The sequence below is a fragment of the Gymnoscopelus braueri genome (assembly GCF_963280865.1).
Source record: "Gymnoscopelus braueri genome assembly, chromosome: 16".
NCBI lineage: Eukaryota > Metazoa > Chordata > Actinopteri > Myctophiformes > Myctophidae > Gymnoscopelus > Gymnoscopelus braueri.
This window is the reverse complement of record NC_137616.1, coordinates 4,977,292-4,977,547: the sequence shown is the minus strand read 5'-3', so window position 1 is coordinate 4,977,547 and position 256 is coordinate 4,977,292. Positions and strand designations below refer to the sequence as shown.

At 64.1% G+C, this 256-nt stretch overlaps 1 protein-coding gene across 1 annotated transcript in view; it reads left to right on the top strand.

Annotated features, from left to right (window-relative positions):
- The window catches only part of flvcr1 (FLVCR choline and heme transporter 1), a gene marked incomplete at its 5' end in the record, with an annotated part of 31,419 nt that continues 31,163 nt past the window's right edge, over window positions 1–256 (top strand). The window contains 1 exon segment of the mRNA XM_080452434.1: window positions 1–222. Within this exon segment, the coding sequence (XP_080308560.1) occupies window positions 1–222 (222 nt within the window).

The window sequence follows — 256 nt, the reverse complement described above, 5'->3', positions numbered from 1 at the left end:
ATGGTGGCCGGGGAGCTGGTCCAGGAGGAGCATCTGCGTGCTGACAGCGCCGCTGCTACTACCGCTGCACCTGACGACATCACGGTGTGCAAGAAGGACGACGTTCCTCCCGAACCGGACGGAACGACGACGACGTACGAGCTGCTGCAGAGCAACGGACCAGCAGCGAGGAGGGAGGACGAGGAGGATGCGATCCACCTGAGCGATCACGCCCGGGATCTGGCGGAGCAGGAGATCCCTCAGCCGGATGAGAAAG